The sequence below is a fragment of the Tachypleus tridentatus genome, chromosome 13 (genome assembly GCF_004210375.1).
Source record: "Tachypleus tridentatus isolate NWPU-2018 chromosome 13, ASM421037v1, whole genome shotgun sequence".
Lineage (NCBI taxonomy): Eukaryota > Metazoa > Arthropoda > Merostomata > Xiphosura > Limulidae > Tachypleus > Tachypleus tridentatus.
The window spans coordinates 55,975,558-55,999,269 of record NC_134837.1 but is presented as its reverse complement, the minus strand read 5'-3'; the positions used below and the strand labels follow the sequence as shown (position 1 = coordinate 55,999,269).

At 31.7% G+C, this 23,712-nt stretch overlaps 1 protein-coding gene across 5 annotated transcripts in view; it reads left to right on the top strand.

Moving 5' to 3' along the window:
• LOC143238016 (lysine-specific demethylase 2A-like) overlaps positions 1-23,163 on the top strand; it is a 42,320-nt gene extending 19,157 nt beyond the window's left edge. For 3 of the 5 annotated variants that reach the window (XM_076477891.1, XM_076477889.1, XM_076477893.1), the window contains exons 6-17: positions 6,950-7,056; positions 7,818-7,911; positions 9,028-9,181; positions 11,043-11,158; positions 11,452-11,937; positions 12,073-12,165; positions 12,685-12,765; positions 13,238-13,453; positions 13,985-14,230; positions 16,961-17,155; positions 17,974-18,087; positions 20,133-23,163. In XM_076477891.1, coding sequence (XP_076334006.1) covers positions 6,950-7,056; positions 7,818-7,911; positions 9,028-9,181; positions 11,043-11,158; positions 11,452-11,937; positions 12,073-12,165; positions 12,685-12,765; positions 13,238-13,453; positions 13,985-14,230; positions 16,961-17,155; positions 17,974-18,087; positions 20,133-21,647 — 3,417 coding nt within the window. In that variant the 3' untranslated portion in view covers positions 21,648-23,163. The remainder of the gene's footprint in view (positions 1-6,949; positions 7,057-7,817; positions 7,912-9,027; positions 9,182-11,042; positions 11,159-11,451; positions 11,938-12,072; positions 12,166-12,684; positions 12,766-13,237; positions 13,454-13,984; positions 14,231-16,960; positions 17,156-17,973; positions 18,088-20,132) is intronic. The other 2 variants (XM_076477892.1, XM_076477890.1) reach the window with 1 other exon arrangement.
• The last annotated feature ends 549 nt before the right edge of the window (positions 23,164-23,712 follow it).

The following is a 23,712-nucleotide window of genomic DNA, read 5'->3' as shown; positions in this document are numbered from 1 at the left end:
CTTGTTGTGGTAGCCAAGACCATGATGTCTATGAGTCGGTCTGTAAATCTCGATGCATTAATTGTTGTGGTTCCCACCTCTATTACTTTTGTTTTTGTCATGAGTTGGTGGAGGAGAAAGAGGTACAGCTTTTAAAAACTGTTAATAACATTTCTCACTTTGAGGCTCATAAGTTATTATCCCTATATGCTGCTACACTACATGCCACTGCTACAGTGGAAGTGCAGACAGATCTTTTTGTGTCTCCATCAGAGTCATTCTCAAACCATGTGAATATTCTTTTGCCCTTAATGGCTAATCGAGTTTATAAGTAAACATTACACCTATCTATGTCCCCACCATTCCTTCCAGTGACTGCTTGGGTTCTCTTTCTTTGGCCCTGGCTTCTGGCATCTGTTTCAGTCTATCTTCTTCAGCTTTGAGATGCAGGATAATTATTTGTTCACACCCTCAGTCACTTAAATCTATGCCTACTGACAAACACCTGCCCACTTAACCAAGGGAAGGATCCATGGACCTCCTTCTAATAAAGAAAACAGCATGATCATAAATTGAAGGGTTCTCCTCAATGTAAGTAAAAATTGCCACCTTGATACAGTGGAACTGTCAAGGATTCCATTCTAATCTGGATGACATTAAGTTTTTGATTGATTCCTTTGGCCTTTGTATTCAGGCATATCTGCCTGATTTGAATGTGTCATTGGAAACATTGCTGTCTCCAATAATCAGCCCATCCCAGCATGACTAATTATCATCCCCACCTGTGACCATCTTTGTGTCTTCTGAGGATGGTGAATACTTCTGATTGGAATTACCATATTCTCTTTGCTAAACATATTTCTAACCATTCTCCAATTCCTGTTTATATGGATAATTTGAAATTGGGTGATCCTGTAGGGTCTGTCATGGTTTGTTGTGGCTTGGTGGTTTTTCACAGGATTTTCTTTATAGTTTCTGTGTTCATGTTGTATGCCATTTCTCTTGCCATAAATCATGTAGATGCTATGCAGAATGTAGATTGTACTATCTTAGTTACCTACTGGCCTTGGAATTGCATAGTGCTAGTTCTCACCCTGTTCTTGTTGATATTCATAAATAATTGTCCCATTTTTTCCTCTGCCTTCTATTTGTACCCAGTTTTTATGGATACCTGGCCGTGCTTGTATTGGTGGGTACAAGCTTGCTGACACAACTGCTAAGTTCATCTTTTCTGGTGCTGTCATAGCTATGCCTATCCCTGTATAGGGACTATGGTTCTGCATTGAATATTTGTCTTCATGCCACTTGGCAGTCAACTTTGCTGAACAACATTGCAACAAGTATTTCCAATCAAACCTTCTGTTCTATGGGCAATTTGGTTCAGTAAGTATCGGGAGGAAATTGTTCTAACTGGACTACATGTCATTCAGAGGTTTTTAACTCATCATTTTCTTTGATCTGGAACTGATCCACCAATGTGTGGCCTTTGTGAAATTCAAGTCACAATGCACTATGTTTTACTGGCTTGCTGTTGTTACGACCATTAGTGACTGAACCATTTTAGATGTCTTTTCTATAGGTTTACTGCTGACATCGGACAGTGTTATTGGCAATGGTGACACTGTACCATTTGTTTGAATTTTTAACATTTTAACAGCCATTGGCATTTTTAATTCAATTTAAATCTTGTATTTTAATTTTGGTCATTGTTTTGTTTAAATTGATTTATTTTTATAGTTTATAATAATTTTACCATTACATTTTTACTGGTTGTTTGGTGCATATAGCCTAGTTGCTCTGTGCTAACAAGTTCCAACCAACTAATAATCAACTAACAATTTTGGGACATTTCCTTTGGACTTGCTTTTGTACCATGTCTAGTCCCATGCTCAGGGACTGTAATTTTCTTCAACAGAAACAACTGACTTATTTTAGTTCATTTCTGACAGAAATTAGTCAGTCCTTTTCAGCAGTCACTTTCTGTTGTTGCTCATGTGAGCTGGTGGTTTAAATCAGAGACATTTTCTTAGGATTCATTCAACATCTTGTTCATTTGAAGGTCAATTTTGACACAAATATCTTTTTAACATAGTTCAAAGAAGTTTGTTTCACCATGCCTTCTTGGCTCTTACTTAACCCCTTCCCTGTGGTGACTGATGTTTGCATCATGGGAAGTCTTGATTATCACTTTGATGATGCCACTGTTGAAGTCATCCTGCTTAAGTTTATGTTTAAGAAGGAAAGTATTCTGTTATGCTTGTCAGAGCATTACTGAACGTCTTGTAATGCTTTTCAATGTAAATTGTTGTTTTTATTGACCAATTAGAAACTTTCACAAAATAAGTAATGCAGTAATTGATTGAAATAATAATGGGGTGGTGTCAGTTGCGTGTAGGTGTTGATTGAATGGTAACTAGCTATATACATGTCTCGCTTTACATACATTTGCAGTTTGAGTAAAATAATATAAAAAGTGTCAAGTGATGAGGGTATAGTGACAGTGGTAGTCAGTATGTATCAGGTGAAAGTGATATGGAATTTGATAGCAGTGATTATTCAGATTGCAGTGACAACATTCAGTTTCAAGACTTGCCTCAACTGAATGAAGTAGCTGGAGGATGGAAATGTGTTCTTAATGTGCTTGATGATGCTTGGCTTCAACTGGAGCTGCCATTAGCATAATTTTAGTGGATCAACCTACAGTTGTCTTGTCAGATAACATGAGTGTCTTATTAGTGTTAAACGTTTATTACAAGTGAAGTTATAAACCATATTGTTTTTTGTGTGAATGAAAAAGCAAAGGCTTTTTTATGCTAATCCACGAGCTAATGGAATTGTAAATGGTATCTGTTGGAAAGATGTCACTGAGAATGATATATTTACATTTCTTGCTCTATATATTTATACTGAAATATGATATGTAGCAGTATGAACCAGTATGGCCCAATAATGTCCTGTGAGCCAGGCATTTATTTTTTCTAGTTTAATGGAAAGGACAGCTAGGTTTTCACCAATTCATGAAAACTATACACTTGAGATTTGGCATCAGATTATTTTTCATGTGCAACAGTGAAAAGAATTGATGTGGATACAACTATAACTTTAGGGTGTACTATGGAAAATACCACAACAACCAGTATTCTTTGCCTGATGTTGAAGGAGTAAATGAACTTGCATTTAGGAACTGTGATGAAATGCTGGCTCCTTAAAGTTTACATATTTAATTTTACTGAAGTTCCATTAAAATACACTGAAAATTTTGTAATTTTTCTATTTCAGTTATTTTTGTTAAAAATATATAACAATAAATAAGACTCAAACTTGTTTGTAAGGTAGTTAAAGTGGAAGATATTCTAAAATTATATACCTTTCAAATATGCATTTTAGAACATAATATACATCATGTCAGATGAAGACCATATGTGAAGAAGCAGAACGTGAAAGTTGCAAAGTAGGGCATGTGAATAAAGGTAAAAAAGAAGGGAGAAAGAAGTGGATGAGGGATAGGGGAGGGAAAGCAGTTGATCCAACCTTGAAAACCAAGACTGACTTTTAAAAGAGGAAGAAATCATACAAACAGTGAATGATGTACAGGTGACCAAAAGAGAGAAAACTTAGTATTAAGGTCTATAGCAAAGGCAACTCATTGCAATTAGGCAAATGTGATAAGCATGGTTTCAGAATAAAAGATCCAATGGCCAGAAACTTGTATCTATGGACAGGGTCCCCCGCAATGTAGATATTTACCACCACATAGAAATAACTGAAAGAATTATTGCAAGATAACGTCTTATGAGAAGGAAATGACAAAATGCCTGATGTACAGACAGAAGTTCAAGAACAGTGAAATGCATATCACTTTTGTCCACAGATCAATGGCCCCAAAGTTCTCCAAGGATTAACTCATACTCTTCATCCTCATAAGTATGTGTCCAGAAAAGATGTAGACCCTGATGCATAGAAGGAAGTGGCACACCAGTGGACACACAGGCCTAGTACAGCCGCCAAACCAAATCATCGTATATGGAAGAAGGAAGGTAACTGGAAATGGAAAGAGAATCCCAATCAAGGTTCCATCATTTGTGAAGAGCCCACAGAAGATATCTCATATGGGCATGACCAAGAGAAACCAGTGATGCCACAAAAGATCACATTCCCCAAAACAATAAAACCACATTAGCATTAACTCTTTCCATATGAATCATGAAAATTGCCACATGTAGTGCAAAACAACTGTTACTTACCCACCAAAAAAAATCATTAATTTTTATATGTTTTGTCTTTACATGCATATTTATAAACATATTACTTATATAACATGTCATCTGTCATCTTTTAAAAATATATCAATATATAAATTTATTGAAGTAAACTTACATAATTAAAAGAATCCTAATTATTGTACCATATTTCCAAGTGCTCTGTATGCATAGGTCTAGTTTTTCAAGGCATTCACTGCATCACTCCCTTCTTTCCTTCCATTTTGGATAACACATACTTCATCACTTTTTTGTATGCATATTTGAACTACCAAGCAAAGGTGGAATAGGAACTACAGCATGGACAGTTTTTTCACACTTTTGCTTGCAACATGCACGAGTATTGCTGGCAGTGAATTTCTCTCAAGTGGCAATTCCTTCTGAATTATGTGTTTCTACCAGTTGCTGTATGATCATTATGATATACCACTTGAAAGAATTTTTCATTTGAAGTATTTTCATAAACAAGAAAACTATTTAGCAGCATACACATCAGCAAGTGTAGGCCTGGCTTCTTGAACCACTCATGGGATTTATGATTTGGGTCAAATGGCTCCAACAACTGATCTACTTTATCAACTCATCCCATGTATTCATTATATATTTCTATGTGGAATGTTTTTTTTGTAAAAATTTTTGGTCCTACAAATGCAAGTTTTATCCTTTTCAACAAAACCAGCTGAATATTTTGTGGTTCTCGCATGTACTGCTCTTCAGTCCTCCCATTTCATTATCACAGCATTGTCTTTCTGAAAAAAAGCATCATCGTAACACTTTAAATGCTTATTAGCAAGTTATTTTGGGACTCTTCTATTACTGTGAATTGTTGCCGTCTCATCGTTATATTTTGAGCCTCTAAAAGGTGTGCCAATTGAGTACTTGCAAACTGGTTGTCCACCATTACATGATACCCATGTCTAGAAACAGTTATCCATTTATTAGAATCTGTTCCTAGATAATTTCTGTTCTAGTTGGGAGAAAGTACAGCAATAAAACCTTAAAAGATATCAAACGTGAAAAGATTAACAGTTGAAACTATTGAGTAATTTTGAACATTTTGGTATTTACTGCAATCATTATTCAATTTATTTCATACCTTTCAACTTTTTACTCCACTATAGATGTTCTAAAGGTTGTGCAAATGAAATAGTAAAACTTTAAGATGAAAGGAACTACTTTTATTGTTCTCATGAAAGCTACTTTTTACTCAGAATGACTTGGTAAATACTTCAAATATTTATGGAAAAATCTTTTTAAAAACCTGATTTTTTGTTATTTTAAATTACAACACTTTCAAGGTTTACAAAAACTTACCAGATTTCATGATGATACACTTGGTGAGTTGTAGTAAACATTTGAGCTTGATGGGAAATCCATGAATTTTTTCTGCATGGCTGAATTAACATTTTGTCTACATTGTTTTCAAAGCTATTTATATGTAAATATTCTTACTTTGTTCTGTTGCTTTTAAAATATTTTGTTAGTGTAGATAGCCCTTGTGTAGCATTGCATGAAATTAAACAAAAAACAACAAACAAAATATTTTGTGATCGTGACTTGAAGTGCAAGCTGGTGACCACATTTTTGACTAGTATAAGAAACATTAATTACATTAATAAAGAAATAACTGAAATAATAGTATTGTTTGTAGATTAAGAACAACAAATATCTTTAATAACATTTAGTATTAACTTTTGCTGAATATAAATAAATATACAAAACTAGAGGAGCACTCAGTAGAGTGCATACCTTCTGCCCTGCAATGTTGATTAAATTTGGCTCTCTAAAAATATGAAAATATATTCATATGTCGTCCATCATTATCAATGGGGACACAGACTATTATTGTCAGGACAGTGAGGAATATTTTACACAAGTCCAGAAATTTCATCATTTTTGGCTGAGTTATAGAGCAAAAATAGTGTAAAAAAAATCAGCCTCCATGTTAACAGATGGGAAGTTTTTGGATTTTTCATATTGTCGTAGCCTTGACTCTCTAAAAACTAATCACTTGTATTATAGTAGCAGAGTTATTAAGTTTATTAAGAGTTATGCTTTTCAAGATAAAAGTAGGTTGTAGGTACTTGCTTGGTGTTATGTTATGGTCCTGTGGAAAAAACAAAATTAAAGATTACAGAAACAATTCCTTCTTTCTGACAACAGAAGCACTGGGTGTTGTAAGTAATGTAAAGAAAAATGCCCCCCTTTTTTTTTCCCTGTGAGAAATACTGACAAAAATTGTTGTGTTTAGAAGCACCTTTTGTGAAATAAAACAAAAAGTCAAGAAAAACTATTGAATGTTTAAGAACAACAGCAAAACTGGTTTCTTTTACATTTATGATTCATGTACTTAGTTGCATGGTAACTTTTAACTTTATCATATGTACTACACAAACAGCAATTTTTGGCTACAGTTAGTTTTCCAAACGTGTTTCAAAGCCAATTAAGATTAGAAAGAGAGAGTAATAAAGCATATAAATTAGGGTTATCTCAAAAACATCTTTTAATAATTATTTCTCAATGTTGGCAGTTATTAGACTTCTTAAGAGGTTAATTCATAAATAACTATAGATGAATTCAATTTTGAACAAGCTGAATACTTAACTCATTGTTTACTTTTCTTAAGATGAAGTTTGATAACTTAGGAGTACTAAAATCCAGATAAATTCCAAAACACTGTAACCAACACATAAATGATGTGTATTTATCAGGTTCGTCAGGTGGATTGGGTAGATTGGGTATGGCCTCAGCATCTCAAGGAAAGTCAGACGGAAGCAACTAATGCTATAGAAGAAATGAAGTATCCCAAAGTACAAAAGTATGATTTATTTTTAGACATTTATAACATGTATATATCTATTTGTAAACGTTTAAGTACTTAGTCTTCATAAAATAATCATTATAATAGTGAGTTTTTAAAATGTACTTTGTAACTTGTTTTAAACTTTCTGAATAAATGTAGTTATAATGCTTATTGTATTTTTTACCATTAAGTTACCTGTAGAGTTGTTATGATTAAACTTTATTTTCAGTTTTCTCTTTCTCTTTTTCCACTTTTTATTTTATAGTAGTGTTAACACTTTCTGAAGTTTAATATACTCTTATTTTGATGAATTTCCTACACATTCAAAACAATTATTCCTTATTTTGTAATTCAAAGGCAGCCAGTTATATTATTCAGTAAAAATTTTTTTTCATTTGTATCTTTTTTTTGTTTAATACTTGATTGTGGAGAGGTCCAAGAAATTATAACAAAGCATTCCAAATTTCTTTAATTAGCCATAAATGGGAAAACTTCAAGAAGAAATAAAAACCTGCAGCTGCTTGTCTCAGTAACAAGCAATGATAAGCTTTTGCTTAGAAAATAGTTCTATGCATACTTTTTGGAAAAAAGCTAATTTGATATAAATCATAAGAAATTAATCATGTGACCTTAGGCTAGAGTTAAAGTAAAAAAAACGTCTTTACAACAACATAATTATTAGTGGGTGAATAAAGTATGGGCAAAAGGTAGTTTTAGTTTGACACTCTACAACATTGTGTACATTATACTTTTGTAATTGAACTTTGTCAATTTAGGTATTGTCTTATGAGTGTCAAGGGGTGTTATACAGACTTTCACATTGATTTTGGTGGGACATCAGTCTGGTATCATATCATTAAGGGAAAGAAGGTAAATATATTATTGACTGATTCAGTCAACCTTTATTTTATAGATAATGATGTTGAATGGTATGGCTACCCCATATTAAAAATAATAATAAAATCATTTGCTAAATCTCTTACATATATATTGAACATTTTTTGTTTTTTTAAGGAAAACTTTATATCTGTTGATTTTACTACACTAACTATGTATTTAGTGAGTTTGACTGACCCAGTAACCATCATAAAAAATAAATCTGAATTACACTTTTTAGAATGAGTGCAGATTTTAACTGAAAACCAAAATTGTTTATCCTAAATAGCTGAAGACCTGTAACATTCTACATCATATTTTATATAATTTTATTTTTTTGTTGTCCTTTGGACTTGTGTAACTATTAATGTTGCCATAAAGATATGAATCCCTGGGCATATGGGTAGCTCACATTGTGATGTTGAATGACAATGCACAAACTGCTTGTGAGCATATCTTAGGAATAATTTTTTATTATCTTTATCTTACCTAATAAGTTTCTAATTTTTACATTTTAATTACTTTTGTAACAATAAAACATATACATGAAAAACAAAAAATATTGTACTTACCTTTGAACTTGTTTTGTTGTTTGTTTCTGATGAAATTTAAGCCTACTCATTTTTGTAATGGTGGTTCTAGTATATTAAATAATTCATATTCAATTAAAAATACATATAAGAGAAGGGAATAATAATACACACAAAAATAATTTTTATAACTATTTAACTTGCTTTGTAACTAAGGCATAAGTGTCTTTACTTGATCTGAACTCTGCAAAGAAACTTCCAAACATAAAATGAAATAGCTAAAACTCTGTATTAATAACTGTACCATTTTACATCTTTCAATAGATAACTGTCTTTCTGTTGGTTATAAATGATATAATAGTAGACATATGTTAATTTGAAGTGGGAGGTGGAAATTTATTAAGTTTTATATTTCAAGAGTATAATCACATTTAAAAGGCAAACAATAAAACCCTAGCACCATTAATAAAACCATTTTATTATTCAATATGTTTTTCTGACATATTTATAGTAATAATAATACTAATATATGATATTAAGAGAATATGAAAGCATGTGTACAGATTTATTTGTTTTTCAGGTGTTTTGGTTAATTCCTCCTACTGAACGAAACCTTACCCTGTATGAACAGTGGGTTTTATCTGGAAAACAGGGGGATGTGTTCTTTGGAGACACTGTTGAGAAATGTGCAAGGATTGAACTTAAAACTGGATATACTTTCTTTATTCCAGCAGGTAATGTTAATCAACAGTACATACCAAGCAGCAGAGAATTTCTATTTCTGACAAGGTAACTTACTTCAGTTCGTTTCACATCACAAGCCTTTCACTTCCATGCTTCCCTAAGTTCACATGATTTAATTGATTTTTACACGCAAATTATCATGCAACAAACCTTCACCAATAGTAATACCCACACACTTAGTGACTTGTATGTTATTCTGCCTAACTATCACTTCAAGTTTAGGCAGAAACATAAGCACTGATTGACAGTGGGGAGGTAGAGATTCTGGAGATGGGTCCACACAGATTTTCTCTCTTGATATTGTACTTTATTAGATTAGGGTTTTTAATTTAGAGCTTAGTTAATATATATTGTCATGCACAGTTAGATTAGGCTTAACAAATGTTTATTTTCAGTTTACCTGTAGTTCCAGTTATGGGTAATTTGTTAATTTGGCTCGTATCTTGCTTTCTTCAACACGTAACATCTAGTACATACATTTATTTCACTATATACTTACCAATATTTACATTATATTGACTTGCGAGAAAATCTTTCAAGCATACAATACACACTTGCATATTAACTTTCAGAATTTATATACAAATAATTAAATATTTCAACTATTATTAACTCCAGAAAAAAATATTTTGATTCATTTAGTCTAACTAGCAAAGAAAAATGAAAAACAAAAGTTTCAACTCTCATTTTTATGGAGCTTTATCTGTGAATAAGTAGTTTATTGATTTTTTTTATAATTTTTCTGCCTATTCCAAAGTATAAGCTTATATTTGCTTAAAAGCTGTCATTTCTAGACCATATGATTCTTGTCTTGTTAGTTATTTCACTACAACACCTTTTCTTGCCACTCTCTATAACACAGCATGTGGTTTGAAAAATTTGCTAATGAATCATCTTTTAAATTTTCCCCCTTTTATTCAGCAGTAACTTTGTAGGCCTATAATGCTAAAAGGCCCGGCATGGCCAGGTGGTTAAGGTGTTTGACTTGTAATCCGAGGGTCATGACTTCGAATTTTCATCACACCAAACATACTTGCCCTTTCAGCCATGAGGGCATTATAATGTGATGGTCAATCCCACTATTCATTGGTAAAAGAGTAGCCCAAGAGTTGGTAGTGGGTGATGTTGCCTAACTGTCTTCCCTCTTGTCTTACACTGCAAAATTAGAGACAGCTAGTGCAGATAGCTCTCGTGTAGCTTTGAGCAAAATTCAAAAACAAACAAACAAGTGATACCAAAAACCACGTAAGTGAAACACAACTATGAAGCACATCTGTGCATGTTGTAAGTTTGCTGTGAGAAAATTATTTTTTTCTTTTTTTTTACTAAGCACTTGCAAGCAAACTAACAAATCAGCATTCTTAATTGAAGTCAAATAATGCTACAGATTGCTACAAAGTGATTGTGAAAACTCATACAATGTCAGAAAAACTTAAATTCTTTGAAGCATAGTGTATTTTCGTTATTAGATTTGAGGACATTTCAATATGACTAAGTTTGTTGGTCATACAGTTGTATACAAAGAAATCATAAACTGTTTTGATTATAATTTTACCATGTTTTTCTAACATTTCAAAATGGTGTATTAGCCTTTTTTTGGGATGGGGGGTATTTACAAATAACTAGGAATATATTCTAGGATTTGATTGTTGTTATGATCATTACAGTTAACAATGATAGTATAAGTAGTTTTCTAGAATAGCAACAGTGTAAGGTGTTTTTACAGATGTTGCTAGTGAATTGGTAATTTCATTTAAATGCTTACAGTGAGTAAACACCGAGTTTTGTTGTACAACAGATATTTCAAACAGTTGTTATTCTCAATCACTGACTGCTAAATGTCTTGTACAGGTTGGATACATGCTGTGTATACTCCAGAAGATACATTAGTATTTGGGGGTAATTTTTTACATAACTTTGCCATTGAAAGACAATTACGAATTGCAGAAATAGAAGATGCAACCCATGTAAGTTTTTTTTTCATTAATAACACTTGTACACAATTGTGAATGTTAGTACAGTTTTTTTTTAATTAATGATTTAATTTTTTTTAGGTCAGAGAATACTGTAATGAAATTTGGTAAATCATATTTCATATATATCATGTATGCTGTGTTTGATAAATGGTTTTTTCATAACTATCTTAAAATAAGTGTCTACGTGTAAGTTATTCTCTGTAATTAGAAGTTTAATGGAATTGGAACCTGTAAAAAGTTGTTTTTCTTTATGCAGTTTAAGTTTATTAGTAGTGTTTTCTTAGGTACCTATGAAGTTTCGATATCCATTCTATACGGAGATGCTGTGGTATGTACTGCAACGGTATGCTCATTCTGTAATGGGTAAAAACCACTTATTGTGTGATGTGGATGGTGAACCAATCAATCTCAATGATTCTTCACCAAAAAAAGAAGAAAGCACAGTGAATGTGGAACCTACATGTAATCCTCATGCAATGTTCACTGATACAAGAGAAATTATTGATACTAAACATCTGAGCCCACATTTCAATTTATCTTATCCCCATGCACCTCGAGTAACTAGCTCTAAAATGGATGTTAAAAAATCTCCAAGTGTGAATGGTAAACAATTTGAAACATCTAATGATTCTAAACCTATCATCATGCAAAAACATTTGCTGACTTCATATCATAGAAAGTCTCCAGCTGAGATACCTAATGGAGAATTATATGAGGAATCTGAAAAAAAAATTATTCATTTGACGCAGTTTGAGCTGTCTGGACTGAAGGTAAAACTATTTTTTATTTGTTTGAGGACATTAACAAAAGTAATACTTAATACACAATAGAACAATCTATAGGCATGTTTTAAAATGTTTGTGATTATCTTTCAGTATGTGACTGTAAATTGTATCACATTTCAGGCTGTCGTTAACTGGCTACAGAGGCTTCCAGCTAATAAAAAATGTGTTCCAGACTTGATCGCTAATCCTGAAGCTCTCCTACAGGATGTTAAGGTATTCTTTAAATGAACTTAAAGTTGACCTTCCATTTTTACTTGATTTCTTAAACATTAATATTTTATCCATAATTTTAAATACAAAGTTAGCATTGTTTATTATGTAATGAAGATGTTTCATAAATTGCAGTGTAATAATAGTGTACAAGTGTTCGATATTTGGGTTAATTTTCATTGAAAAATAGACAGTTATTATTTTATTTGTAAAGAACATATCTGAATGCAATGCTGACAAAAGTAATTGATGCTTTGTTATTTTAATGATAAAGAAAATAGTACTATTTTAAAATTTATGCTACTTAAATAGTGATGTGACAAATTCACTTCCTGTAACTTGAAAGTAAGGAATAGTCATAATTACTTCTAAATTTGTTACAGTATGAATTTCCATGTTACATGTGAAAAATACAAGTCTACGTTATCCTAACAGTAAGTGAGTAAACATATACTACAGGTATTTTTGTAAACATGTTCATTAATTTTATTACCATAAAAGTTTTGTGTTAAAACTTTTCAGACATTACTCCAAGAACACAAGAATGACAATCCTCAGTTAGCTTGCACTGGTAACTCTGTCCTGTGGTGGCCAGAATCAAAGGTATAAAACTTATTTATTGTTGTTTGTTTATATATTCGTGCTTAGTTATATTGTATTTTTTCAGTTTACTATTAGTTGGTTTAATGATTATATTTAAGCACATTTAAAGTTTGAATTATTTATAACTACTTTTAAATTTGTTTTTATATTGATTGGCTCAACTGTTCATTTTTGTTTGTTGCAAAACTGAGGACAATACAAAAAACTGCCATTATATGTCAAATGATTTTATTTTTAATATAACTGGCATTATTACTGTAAAGTAGTTTTTTGTGTATGTGATAGTAATGAAAGTTGGAAATAATATTTAACATTAAATTATTCTGAAGAAACAGGCTTAACAAGGTATTCATTAAATATCTTTTGAAAGATTAAGGCTTATGAAAACATAAGCCCTTTTAAGGTATGGTTGTAGGTATATAGTATGAAACATGGCATAAAAGGTAATTAGTATGTTTTATATCTAATGAAGAAACCAAAAACTAAACCAAGAATGACAAAAGGAAAGTCAGGAGGGAAGATCACCAGTTGCAACAGTAACAATACTAGACGGCGACGAACACGTTGCAAGAAGTGTGAACCATGTTTACGGTCAGATTGTGGTGACTGTCATTTCTGCAAGGACATGAAAAAGTTTGGTGGAGCAGGGAGAATGAAGCAGTCATGTATAAGTCGGCAGTGCGTGGCTGTAAGACTTTTTGTTTTATTTTCTTGTGCCACTGAATTGCAGTACAAAGTTTTAACAAGGTGTTATGTAGGTGTAATGCAGTGTATTTTGAAACTGTACAGCAACTCTGAATACAATTTTAGGTAATATCACTATCAGTTTCAGTGTAAAATATTTTTGCATTTGATCTTCCTTCCAAGAGATGGGGCAATGATAAATTATTTTTACATTGTAGGTCATTTTAAATGAAGCCTTAATTATGCCTGTTTATTGTTAAATTATAGAGTTGGTATTTATTTACTCACAATCTTAAATCTTGAACTTCAACAAAAAACGTAACTAAAATGTGTAATGGTTGGGGTGTTTTCATTAGTAGCAACATTAATAATTTTATATTCCAATCATTTTTTAAAATCTTTTCCTTGGTTATGACAGTTTTCTTCACTGGGAAGTTGAAATTACCAAAACCTAAGTTCTAAAAAGAAATCAAAATCAAGTTTACTCTTGAATTGAATAGTAAAACAAATATTGAACATTTTGTCTTTAAAACAGCCTGTACTACCTCATACAGCATGTTGCATGATGTGTGGCAGAGATGGTAGGGAAAAGGTAAATGATCCACAAGATACAGATTCAGCAAGTCTCATGGAGTGCTCACAATGTTGGGAAGTAGTACATCCAGCCTGTCTGCATGAACATTTTCCAGAACTGCCTCAAGAAGGATCATTCAATGATGATCTTCCTAACAGTTGGGAATGTCCAAAGTGTTGTAGAGATGGGAAACCTGAACAAATGAAGGTAAAAACATAGATGCATGCACACGTGTTTGCATGATTGTAATAATATCAGTGATTGAAATAATGTTACAAGTATTGCTTAACTCTTGTTACAGGTCATAGGTCATGTTGTTGCATTTGTTGACCTGCATTCAAAAATTTACTCAACTACTGTTTTATGAATTTACATCATTAAGTTTGGTATCAAACAATAGATTATAATTGTAATTTTAGTATTAAACATTAGTTAATTTCTTAATTTAAAATAAGTATTTAAAAAAACACTAAACATTGATTTTTGCTTGTAATGTGGTATGTTGATTGCAGCATTCGTTCAAATTACGTTTGTGATGTCAAAATACAAAGTTTGTAGTTTTGTATAACTTAGAAACTCAACGTTTTGATATTTAAAAGTTAGAATATCAAATAAAAAATATTCTATCTCATCTGTATGCATTTATTATAAAAAATCACAGTACAATTACTCTTATGGATACTTTCTTGAATACAAGCCATGTGAATTCCTCCCAACCTGTAATGAAAAGGTTAATGCATTATGTAATACTACAGAATTTTTTACTTGTAACTTGGAATGGCTTAGAACACCAGACATGAAAGATTTTTTATACTGTGCATTAAAAATAAAATGTGCTAAGATCTAAAAATTATTAAAAGTAGTTTTGGTTTGCCTGTTGATCTTTTTATAAACATAATGTTTTGGACAACATGAGACCTATTGGTCCATCGTGGCTGTTCCATGCTCTAAACTAAATTAACTTCAATAAAGCCAGCCCTTATCATTTATACATTTATCACCATGCTTTTTTCTTAATCTTGTTTAAATTTACTGTCTCTACAACATCTGAAGGCATCCCATTCCAAAGACTAACCATCCTGTTAGAAAAATAAACTATCTTGGCTGAAATGACTTTTACCATACCAAAATTTATACTTGTGTTTCATAGTCCTACAATTTTCATTGTTTAATATGAAAAAAGATGATGCATCAACCCTATCAATTCCCTTTACAGTCTTAAACACATCTGCCAGATCCTTTTTCAAGAGAAAATAATTTAACAGATTTCAGCTTGTCCTCATATGACAACCACCCCATCTCAGGTAACCCTTTCCAAGAAAATGATGTCTTTCTTAAGATAAAGAGCCCAAGATTGAATGCATTATTCTAAATGTGGTCTTAACCAGTAATCTGTTCAATGAAATTATAACTCCTCCAGACTTTTTTCAATATTTCCATAGATACAACCTAAAATCCTATTTGTCATACCACTAGTAACAGTACACTGTTGTGGATGGCTTTAGAGACTGATCAGCTATTACATCAAGATCACTTTCTTTTTCCCGTTAAGGTTATTCCCAACAAAATTATAATAATCCACATGCATTATCTTGCATTTATTATAATTAAAACCTATTTGCCATTTATTTGATCAACTCACTAAATGATCTAAGTCCTTTTGTAAATCAGCAGCATCCTTTAATTGCCAATAAAGATATTATAAAGATAGTATATACACAATTTAGAAACCCTGTTTAACAGTACTGTAAGGACTTCATTTTGGTATGGATGAAATTGGATTTGTTCTATTTATATAAAATTGATTGAAGCAATCAGTTTTTGAGATTTTTAGAAACATATGCTATTATTTAAAGCTTTGATATTTGTCTGTGCAATATCTGTTTAATCTTTTCATGACAGGTAAAAGGCCACATCATGGTGCTTTTTATACTTACATTCAAAATTTTATTGAACTACTATTTTATGAATTTGTCAGTTATGGATTATAACTCAAACTTTAATATTATATATAAGTTAATTTTTAATTTAAAAATCTCAAATTACCAATATTTACAAGCTAGAATATAAAATGAGAACCTCATTTATTTTTTATATGGCTTAAGTACTGAAACAAACACTGGCCCTGCTCTGTTCACCACTTTCCATTTTTAGAAACATTCCCTTATATACTTTTACTACAATATATGATGAGAATAATCAGTCCAAAGCTTGGAATGTTCTCCCAGTGATTATCTCAGCCATTTTAATCTGTGGAAAGGTATGTGTTTCAGTCCAAATTTTCAAGGAGGTAGGTTGTGTCTTTAGTCTGCTCAACGTTTCCTATTTTTTAAAATCTAAATAGATCTTGGTTACTAAAATTTATAAATTATAATGAAATTCTGTGGTATCAAATTAATTATTTATGATTTTTTGGTTATATATAAACCCCCAAAAAATATTTTAATATCCTCTATGTGAAATGTTAAGACTTAGCAGCCTATGTCCAGCAAAAACCAAGTTCAAAGGTTGTAGCTAGAAGATGTATAGTTTTATGCTGTATTCCTTTATTTATTGTTCTACATTTTAAGAAAAATAAGTTTTATAACTTATTTCTGAATAGTAATAATCTATATACACATGTTTACTAATTTAAATGTGACTATAATAAAAAATACTAGTCCACTAGTATAAGACCAGGAAACTTTGATATTTTTTGATAAAGTAACAGGAGTGCACATGCACTGTATTAATGCAATTTATGTAATGTTTGTTAGGCATAACAAATAAATATATAATTTTATGAGACTTGTGCTACTTAGACTAAATAAACATTTGCATTTGTGTTTTATGTGGTCATTCCAGCATGAAAAAGGAAAATTAATTTTTTGTGATTATGAGGTTGGTCAATTGAGCTAGCTACCCAGATTTTATCAGTCTGGCTTTGATTTTGTTTAGCCAAGACATATAAAAAGTGGTCGTCAGAAACCTCCAGATACCCCAAGACCTGTCAAAGTTGCAGCACTAGGAGCAGAACTCCATAATCTCACAGGCTGTGAAAACCTAAAGTCAAACAGTAGAACTTGCCAAGATATAGGTGACACTGTGAAACATACTTCAGGATCTACAGATGTAAATCATGCAAAAAAAAAGGTACACTTCTTATATATTTGATAGTTGCTAATTATTTTTTTCTATTTTGAACTCTGAACAAAATGTTTATTTCTGACATAAATAGTAATGCAGATTTAGATGTGCTATACACTTTTGAGCTTGTTAACAAAATATTACTTTTACATGAAAGTGAGCAAATTAGCTAGGAGTTGGGAGGAAGAAAAAATAGGAGTTTTATAAGACACATATCTTGTACAAAAAGTAATTTTAGTCAGAAATAAAATTACCCAGGAAGAAGTAAGTTTAGACCATATCATGTAACCCTCCAAATTTTTTTTTATTTTTCATGGGGAATTGATATTAAGATTTTATGTGGGAAAAAAAACCATTCAACCAAGATGCACAGAATGTCAAGTCTCTATGGATTAGTTAATAATTGGTTGTGATTTCATTACTTTTACTAACTGAAAATGACTCTTACCCTTCCAAAAATTATACTTGTGTTCCACAGTCCTGCTGTTCTTACAGTTTAATATGAAAAAAGATGATGCATCAACCCATTCAATTCCCTTTACAATCTTAAACACCCCAATCGGATGCCACCCTAACTCTTCCTTTTTCAAACAGAAAGGCTCGACATTTTATTTACTGCATATAATTATAATTCTACCATATCTTTAGTGTGATAAAATATTTTTGTTAAAAACAAAATTTTCACTATGTTAATAAAACAGTCCTATGTGTAACCACTAAATAAATGAAAGGTTAATGTAGGGATTTAGCTTTGTGCCAGTAATATAAAAACAAACAAAACGTATCAAACATATTTAATGTGTCACGTATATTTTGTTCCTAAGGCAAAGCTAGAATGGATAAATAATCAGGATAAAGAAGAAAGAGACGGTTCTTCCACTCAAGAAGTAAATATTCTAAAGAAACGGCAGGTAATACCTTCCACAGATAAAGATAGGGTGAGTAAGCGTACATGTACCAGGCGTCTTCTAACTTTACTACCAGCGAAGCTTTAAGATTGAGACAGGAGTAATGCAACCCATTTCCTAACTGTAGAGCATTTTCTTTAAGGAAAGCAACTAATGACAACTGTTTCAGTCTATGTGATACTTTAAAATTTCATAGAATTGTTAAACATTGACCCTTTTTGTCACATTGCTCTCTTCCTATAGTTATTGTTTGGTTCCAAACATTTCAAAATGTAGTGATGTTTTCCTTTTGTCAATGTTCATAACTGGAGAGTTGTAGTTTTCTCTCTATATTGCCATGCACCATTAAGTACTTCTATAATAGTGTTAATTATGGATATATTTCTATATCTTTGTAAAAAAACAACTAATAACTGGCACTTCACAGGATATTTATTTGTTTACTGTTTCTACAGTCTAGTTTTACATCTTGAAGTTTTAAAACAGCATATTTCATTGTGATATATTTAATCATCCTTGAACTAAAGAGTAAATGGGTGTTGAATCTACTTTAATTAGTCTTTGTCAAACAAGCCATCCTAATAATACATTTAAATATAACCCTACATCAGTAGTCATTGTAGTACCTTGTTATTTATTTCCCCACTATGTATTGGTATACATAAACTTCCACTAGTGCAAGGGATATTTGTAGCCATTACAGGTAGATATTCATAGCCCAGATGGTAGCACTATACTGTGATACAAATACTGTGATAAGTTTGTTGTATATATAAAAAAAAAAGTTTGCTTAATGTAACGTTTTTATAAAAATTTTGTCTTAGTAAATATACCTAAGTTCTGAAACTAACCTTCAGTTCATATAATCTTTATAAACATGGCATGAAACTGCTTCCAAAATGTGATACTAATTTGTATATTTATAAAGTGAAACTCAAGTAATTTCACGAAAGTTTAGTACTGCTTTGTGAGTACCTTTTCTTATGTAACTCAATATCTTCTAATAAATCTGTAAATACTGGATGCCACAGACCTTGATTTTCAAATAGCTTGCATTTTCATTTACATATTTATGTATTAACTGTGAAAGTGAAATAATTTGACATTTTATTAGAATGACACTAAAATGTTTGGCATTATGATCTTTATCCCTTGTTCTGTAGCTAACTGAATGACAAAATTACAGCCTTAAGAAAAATGGATGAATAAGTTTTTTTTTAATTAAAATTTATTCACCTTAACTGTATTTCATGTCTGCCTAAATTACTTATTTTTTATTGCAACTTTCCAAAAAATATACTAATCTGTAAATATCATGTTTCTATACATGATGAGAAACAGAAAGAAAATGAATGCTTGTTTTGAAAAAAGCATTGCTCTCCTCAACTAAAACAGCTATTTCTATTAGAAAGAAAAAAATTTTTTTGTTTCGAGACTAGAATTGGAGCATTAGTTAAAACACCAGTGACCTTGTTTAAGTCTGGTATCCTAATGGATTTGAGTGATCAATTTTTTTTACTGTGCATTTCTTTAAAAACTGTGTGCGTGTTTTGTAAATTATAATTTTGTTTTCAAGTACATATACCATGATGAAATATTTCTCTCTCTCTCCCTTTTTTTATAAGGAAATGTAATACAAGTTTTTATTAAAAGGATTTTGTAATGGCTAAGTGCTCTTCTGTCTGCTTTTAAATGCTTCAGACTGCTGACTTATGATACCTAAAAATCTACACATGACGTGATACACAATCTCTTTACTTTAAGCCTGTCTAATGTGCAACTGATGTAATAATAGTTGCCACTAATCTGCTGTTTTCTTGTTTAGATCTTGCATAACCTTAAATTATCACTTACGTAATGAACTAAACTTATTTTTTTCTTTTTGCTTAGTGATTTTACAATACTGAAACATTGCATGATTCTGCATATGCACAAATCATTTATTTTGGCATTTTATTAAAAGTTGAATTATATTAATTTCATTTTAAACCTGTTGTAAACTTTTCAAATGAATAAAATCCCATAAACTGAAATACTAGATCCCAGTAACCACTCCTTACTTTCCTAACTTGCAGGAAGAAATTATTCATCCTTCACCTCCCAAACATAAGAACATGATTTTAGAGCAGTACAAACACAGATATGAAGAACTGAAGAAGCAAGCCACTGAAGCTCATGTTAGATCCTGTGCTACATGTTCTCTTAACATTAAGAGTAGCCACAAGTTAGCTGGCAGTAAATTGATTAGGAAAACATCTTTTCAGTCCTCTAAACAACTTACCACAGCGTTCTGTCTTCAGTTGCCTTGCTCTTTGTCAAGAATAGCAGCTAGAAAGTGTCTTGTGAGAAGTTTGAAAGGGTTGAGGAAGAATTCAGAGTTTGGGCAGTGTAAATTAATGAAGTTGAAACCTTCTCTTTCAGTTAATATTAATGTCAGTGGTAGTAAACACGATTCAACATGGATCCCAAGGGAATTTACTAAGTGTGACGTGAAAGTTGAAAAAGTAGACAGCAATTTTGCTCCCAAGAGGTTTAAAGCTACATCTTGTCTCAAAGGTAATGATGAAGCAGAACAGAGGAGAACCAAGAGGTTAAGTGAAGATGGTGAATTCTCCAAAAGCAAACAGACTCGAGTAGAAAAACACGTACCACCTCATTCACCACAAATTACCACTTTAAAAAACAAGGCAAACCTGCAAAAATCTAAACATGTAGTAAAGCCAGAACCATTTGAAGAGAATCTTACAGAAAAAAAGAAGACATTAAAGGATGGTTTAAACAGCCTAGCATTAAAAAAAAAAGTGATGCTGCCAGTGTTTCACTACTTGTCTGCAAGTGACTTGTTTACTTGTCAACTAGTTTGTAAAACTTGGAACCGTTGGATGGTGGATCCTAGGCTTTGGACACATCTGGACTTTAGCTGCAAGAAAATAACTGCCAATATTTTGATGGGTATTGTTCGAAGACAGCCTATTTCTTTGAACTTGAGTTGGACTAACATATCTCAACGTCAACTCTCCTGGCTGATAGCAAGGTTATCACGACTAAAAGCTTTAGTTCTGAATGGTTGCTCAGCAGCAGCTGTGTCATCTTTACATACTTGTTATTGCCCTTTATTGTCTTCCTTAGACATCAGTTGGGTTGAAGGACTAACTGATACCTCAATTCGGGAGTTACTTTCCAGTCCTCCTGATTCCCACCCAGGTTTTGCTGAATCAAAAACCCGCCTTCACAAGCTACAGAAAGTACGATTAGCTGGAACAGATATATCTGATGTATCAGTAAGACTTTTGGCACATCACCTCTCACTGTTGTCCTGCATTGATCTCAGTAATTGCCATAAAGTAACAGATATGGGAATAGCTGTCCTTGGTGCAGTCAAGTCAAACCAATTAAGAGTTCTTAATGTCTCCTCTTGTGCAAACATTTCCAATACTAGCTTAGAGGCCCTTACACAGTGTTCTAGTCTTTCATATCTGGATATGAGAAATTGTCGTCAAGTAACTGAAGATGCTTGCCAAAAATTTGTCAACCAGAGTCAAAAGAAGCTCTTGACAAGAGAAGAAAAGTTAATAGAAAGACACTGGTGACCTTACTTTACATTACTTTTTTAAACTAATGACAGTTTCAGATACTTCTCCATCATCATGTAATTTTATGCTGTTTTGTATTTGGTCTGTTACACTTAGTTTTTCAAAAGCTTCTGTATATATTCATGTCTGTTTTAAGTTATATCAGTTTGCAAGCTTAAATTAAACCTTTTTTCTTTAGGTTGGTATTCATACACATTTCAGTTTTAAATTCTCCAAAGTATATTAAATATTTTTGACATTTTTCACCCACAAATTTTATGATTATCATTCTAGGAAAAAAAAAAAAAAAAAAAGGTTAATTTGAAATGGAGTAAATACATATCCAAGAAAAATCATTGCCAAGTTTTTGCACAATAACATGAGTGATATTTAGAACTTTCTATTGGATTGCAAGTGTTTGGAATATGTATATTAATCTTTTGGGTTTTTATGTTTCAAGTACACACATATGTATTATTTCATTACTTTATTACTAACAGTGCCAAGAAAAACATCTGTTGACTTGTGTTTTAAGGTAAAACTAAATTTCTCTAATGTGTTTGATGATAATATTTTAGGCCATTTTTGACCTATGTCAAAACATAAAGCAGACTTTAAAGCTAAACATTAGTTTGTTGGGAAAAAAATGTGAATTCATAATCACATGTAAGAATATACCTATTTCTAACAACCAGTTTACAATATTGCATTCACTGTGTACAGTTTAAACTTTAAATAAGTACCACTTACTAATAACAAGTTCTGACAAATAATAATTTGATTCTTGGAGGAAGGTCTGTGAATCTTATTATCATCGACAGTATAACAACAGAGATGCCAACCATTAAGATTTTGGTGTATACATTACAAATATATGCTCGAACAGACAAATATTATGACTTGCTGCAACTCCCAAATTATTATGTAGGCCTATACAATAAAGTGATAAATTGTTCCCCCAGGGCTTGAAAGAGGTGAAAAGAAAATTTCTAGTGAGATAAAAATAAATTTTGATAATAAATAAAAGACAGTCAAAATGGCTTGTTTGAAATAACAAAAAATATTTGTATCTCCAATAGTTTGAGTGCAGTGCTTCTCTATACTGGGTCTGTGGGGGGAATCCATAGTTCCATCATCAGTGCTTGTCAGCCAATCAGCACTCGTGTCGATGGGTATTTCTCATTTTCTAAGCAGCGTAGAAACATCAATGCGATTGTTCACAAGATGGAAAAAAAAAAAGAACCCCTGTTCCCCAGATTGTCTTGTTTATGACAAATCTAAAAGGGCTCTATCTACACTCCTTATGCTCAGTCATTTGAAATAGGTGGCATCTCTAACAATCTGAAAACTGGGTTGATGAAAATTGCAACAAGAAATATCTATAATTAAAATTAATAATGCCCACTAACCATTACATAATAATGTGATCGATTACAATAGTCATATTTTTGTAAAGGGTTCTGATTTTAGATAATTCATTTTGTTTATAATCAAAATGTTGTCTGTCAATAAAAGGTCACTTTGTAAGTCATAACATTGTGGTGGAATCAATGATTTCTATAGCTTCAACTTTGTTTTAGAAACAATGTATGAACTCTACATGAGGGCTTTTCCTTTATAATAATAAAAGAAGAAAAATACAGATAAAACCATGTAATACTGAAAGAAGCTAAATTTTGATTAATTCCTATAATCTTTTTTCCATTGCTAACAAAAGATGAAGAAAAAGGGAGGCAGGAAACTTTCTTTGTAACACTTTCACATAGGTTTCAAGTAAGGATACCTGAACAATACTATTTGTGGTGCTGCAGGTTAATATATTTAGCTAACTTAGATGTTTAACTTTTTCAGAAGTTGGATTATTTGCCTCACAGCATTAAATATATAAGCCAGTTTCTTCAGATCAAAGTCTTGAAGTGTATAATAGTTTGCACTTCATTAAAATGACCATTGTGTAATGATAGTTATGCTGAAACTTTTGATGTTTCCCTAATGTGTGCTATTTACTAACTGAAATAAATTCTACAAATTTAAGCTGTATATCTTGGCTACATTTAACTACAGGTTTCAGTAAAATTTAAAA